A 4960-nucleotide genomic window follows, 5' to 3' on the forward strand; every position below is an offset into this window, starting at 1 on the left:
GGTACTGTTCATGTTTATAGGCGGCGGTTACCGCTTTCCATCAGGTGGGCCGTTAGCTTGTTTCACATAATGAGTATCATAAAAAGGCCTGCTGGAATAACAGCCATTACTTTGCCCTCTTTCTTTAAACAATTGAGTAAGAAATAACTATCAATTAAAACAGCATAAAAGCAAACATTGATTATTTATCAGAGACAATAGGCATCTCGATTCTCTGTCATTAATTAATAAACCGTCAACTCTCAATAGCAGGTCAATAAACTCGTTACTTTGCGGTCCATTAGATACATTTTCATTATGCATTGTACTCCTCCAGATGACTCCATTTACATGTGTATGTACATGTAAATAATAACTCTATTTCGTACATACATTTTAAACACTGTGTTGACAGAGAAAAATATGATAGGGTCAATTGTGAGCCATTGTTCTTTATCTGGAATTTTATTTGATACTGCTGCAAAATTCTAAGTTTACACTGGATAAACAAAATTTATAATAGAATTCAGCCCGAATAAATTTACATTTAGTTCTTGATGGTCTAGCAAAACGATGATTTAATCAATGTTTTGCTTAACTATAAAATTTTAATTTTATAAATAAGTTATAGGTTACGGCACCTCAGAATTGATCTCGACACTTTTTCATCTCAAAAATGTTATCTACCAACTAAGGGAACAAAGCATAGTATGTCAGTATAGAAGAATGCAACTGATTATTATGGAGAGAAACCCATAATAACAATAACAAAGCAATAACATGCGAAAATCTTATCTGTTTATAATATTAGAGCAAAATATAAAATTGGTATGTAATTTTAAAAATTTTTAAATTTAAAAAATAAAAAAGAAAATAAAAAAGAAAATTAAAAAATATAGCTGCATAACTCCACCTTTAACAATGTGATTATGATTCATAAACAATTATTATGGTTAACTATTTAATTAGAATAATATATGTGTCACATACAGAAAAAGACAATTCTTGGAAATGTGATGAGAATTTATGAGAATAAATTACAAAACATTTTAAAAGGAAAACTGGCAGGTAAGCAACATTTCATATTTCAATTTTTAACCTATGCACATAAATCAATTAAAGTTATAAGCACGGAGGAAAGAATTGTTTGTAATGGAGTCTAGTGGTGCCATTGCTAGCAATATACCCTGCTGGAGGGAGAATGGATTGTTAGTAATGGAAATTAGCCATCCCATTGCTAACATTATTGTGTCCTATTTTGTCGGCCTTCACACACTTCCCCATGGAAACCATAGTGATTGATACATTTAATATTAGTTAAATTCATAACAATCGGCCAACTGACCTTCATCATCATCAGCCATTATCCCTCACTGGTGGGGTACCAATGTATACTGCTAGCGCAAGTGGGGTTACTATTCCATTATCATCCATTAAAAAAATATACCCTGCCAGTTTGTAATTCATTCTTGATAAATCTGTCATGATAGGCCCACTGATCTGAAGTCATCCTTGCCTATCATCTAATAGTACAAGAGAGATTACCATTTTATTTTCATCTATTTAAAAAATACCACTGTTAAGACAAAGTTATCTGTTAATTCTCCATAATATATTTAAAATCATTGCTCCATTTCATCAGTTCTATGACTCTGGTGATTAAAAACTGATTTATGTTTATTTGTGATCTTGATCTGTAAAAATGCTTCCCTGTTAGTAGATATTTTGTGCACTTTCATAGTATCCAGTTTATCTTACAATGAAGTTCACTTTTTAATAATAAAGAATTAGAGGGGAAAGGGATTGTTAGTAATGGAGATTGAGAATCCTATTGCTAGCAATATACCCAACCATGTTGACCTCCTCGCGGTTCTCCCCGGAAACTATCATGGTTAATTCCTGATGAATTCATCATGATGGGCTAACTGGCCTGTTTTCATTCTCATCTATTACCCTTCAGTGGTGCTCCGCCAGCGTAGCCCATTAGCGCAGGCGGGGTTACCATACCATTTTCACCCATAAAAAAAAATAATCATAATAATAAAGAATTTTAGCTTCACATGTATCATATGATTGGTTTTATATTTGAAGCTATGCAATAATATATTCTGTGCATTCCAATGCACATCCGTAGTCCACTATGATGAGAAAAAATCGAAGAATGAACTGATATTTTAGCAGTTTTTACTGTAGAAGCTTTTCAGACTCAAATTTTTGTAATCAATAAATTACAATTTAGTAATTTTTTATATTGATTTCCCCTTAAAGTTGGTTAGTTGAAACCCTGCTAGTGTTACCTGTTACATAATTCAGAGTAAAGCATATTAAAATTTTGAACCGTCCCTAAGGATATCCACTGACCAAATTATGTCCTCAATGAAAAACATTAATCAATGGATACCCTTAGGAAAATATATTAATATCTGCAAGTTTTCTTTAAACGAGTCAAGTTTCTTTTTCATTTATTTTTTTTATAAAGATGAGATGACATACTAATAACAGATGGAATACAAAATAAAAAATATTGTTTCATTAAATTAAGTATTTAATCTTAAAAGATTAAGCTTTTCAAAAAATTATAAGGGTCAATCTGTTGATAACTTGTCCATAAATATATTTTAAGGTGATTAACTGACTTACGGAAGTACTGAGCATTGGATTAGTACACAAAAATTACAGTAACTGATAGCTGTATAGATAACAACACCATGGACACGACAGATTAGCTGCTGGCCGTTGGTGCCTTGAAAAAAAGCACGGTGTATTTTATAAAAAAAAAAAAATCTAATAAGAATCAACTATGAAGAACATATTATGATTTTTGTCTGTATATAATTTCTATTTCCATACAGTTTTCATTCAATTGTATTAATTAAATAATTTTTCTGTTACATTTTACAATCAATTCGGACAATTGTCTGTTAATAAATTCCTTCACAAGGCTACAAAACATGTAAACCTCGAAGCAAACAGCCGGCGAACCTAATATAGTCATTTCTCAATACTATCCACCAGTCCCACCTATGTGCACCCAATCCGCCGATGACATAATCATCAATAAACTAAAGAAAACGTGTACACTAAACAATAATCAGAAGTTTTGGTGTTTGACACCTACACCGAGCGCGATTTTGCATCTATTTATACAACGCAAGCGAAACACTCACCTGTTGTGCCACCGGCTCTAATATGCTCTCGATAATTTTCGTATGAAACACCGGCATTTTGGAGATAACACCAATGATCTAGCACCAAATTACATGAGATAATCAACACAAATAAATAACAAACGTTCGCACGTATAACACAAATTAAACAGAACACAAGCAACAAACACAAGACACAGAAAAATACTGACTGAATGAATGATGTAAATAATGAATCACAAAAAACATCAAGGAATGTAATCACTAATCGCTCACCACATTATCCGAGAGTTAGCACTATTATTATATAGAAAGAACTGAAAAATTATTCTATGTAACCACCAATAAATATTAATAATAAAAAAGAACTTCCATAATGATTTTGTAACTATCTGTAATATAACTCTATCCAAAATATATAAATCGATATCGAATCATTAAACAATAAGCTACTTTGTGGTATATAGATTTCAAATTCATTAAAATGGTTGCATTGACAACATGTAATCTTTTTTATCTCAAGTGGCGCAAGCCTAACGATTGAACACGAATGAATGAATGAACTGTCATATCAAATGTTGAAATTATTTCGACAAACTGTCAAATTCAATGTTGCCAACTGCAATTAGATTTTCGGGCTAATTAAATTAAAAAAGACCTAGTATTTTTAAGAAGTTTTAATAAAAAATTAATAATACTCAGCATCAGTGTAATCGAGACTAATTCGCCAGGAATTAGCCACGATGGTTTCCAGGGGAAATGACATTAAGATTGACCTATATATTGATCCCCATTAGTGACACTTTCCCCTGGTACTATTGCAAATCACGGATACTCATGTACTATGCCCTCTGCTAATTCTATACCCAGTCTGGTTTGTTGAATTGCACGCCAAAAAATTACTTTAAATGCAGATACATTCCTTTATTATTCTACTGTATGTATGTTCTGTCTGTTTGTATTGTAATTTGTGTGCTGTAAGTAATGTAAATAAATTATCTATTTATCTATCTCTGTTCTGTGTCATTCAATCAAAGCAAACAAATAAAACAAATCGCATTTTGTTATAAATTTAATAGCTTATTTTTAGGTAATAAATACTTATGAACTATCAAGTCTTCAAATTACGTGCAAATAGACATATAAATAATATCTGGACAACGGAAAATAATAAAATATCTCTAAACACAGGCAGTTTTACATAATAAAAAATCGAATGCACTATCTACAGAGTATTTTAAACATTGATAACTAAAACAATTGAACACTGGAAAATTAACAACTAATTGATAACTTCGACTAAAAATATCACATAGGGTAGTTTAGTAGGTACATGTATATGTAAGAAATTTATTGTGTTTTATGAACTTTATTGACAAAAGGCATCATAAAAATTAATAAGTTGTAAAGAACCTTCTAATCTTACCCTATTTTACTCAGGGTAGATTGTATGGTGCGTAATTACCAGCTACATTCCAACTAATCATCAATTTTCTTTTTTATAATATTATGGCAACCCTGTCTTTTTATTAGGCGCAATTACCGCGAAAATTGCTGGTAGATTAATGCTTTTTGAGGCGCAATGATAACCGTCGTCTATAGGCGTGAAAAATGGACGGACGGTACAGATTAATGCTATGATTCTTTTGATAGACTTTGTACAAAAGTCGATAACCGTCTGTCCCATCGTGTTTCAACCGTGAAGCAGTTGTGTTTGCACCATGGACAGGAATGGACGGTATCATGGGCGAAACAGTATACTGTTATGATGGTACTGCTCATGTCTAGTTACCACTTTCCATCAGGTGGGCCGTCCTTGTTTGCCATTCTGATTC

The 4960-nt window shown here is 31.9% G+C and overlaps 1 protein-coding gene across 1 annotated transcript in view; it reads right to left on the reverse strand.

The window, feature by feature from the left end:
* Nucleotides 1-3347, reverse strand: part of LOC113521058 (vinculin) — a 78654-nt gene extending 75307 nt beyond the window's left edge. The window contains exon 1 of the mRNA XM_052897628.1: nt 3147-3347. Coding sequence (XP_052753588.1) covers nt 3147-3203 — 57 coding nt within the window. The 5' untranslated portion in view covers nt 3204-3347. The remainder of the gene's footprint in view (nt 1-3146) is intronic.
* Nucleotides 3348-4960: the final 1613 nt, after the last annotated feature.

This window comes from Galleria mellonella, unplaced genomic scaffold (genome assembly GCF_026898425.1).
Source record: "Galleria mellonella isolate WM207_F2 unplaced genomic scaffold, CSIRO_AGI_GalMel_v1 utg377, whole genome shotgun sequence".
Lineage (NCBI taxonomy): Eukaryota > Metazoa > Arthropoda > Insecta > Lepidoptera > Pyralidae > Galleria > Galleria mellonella.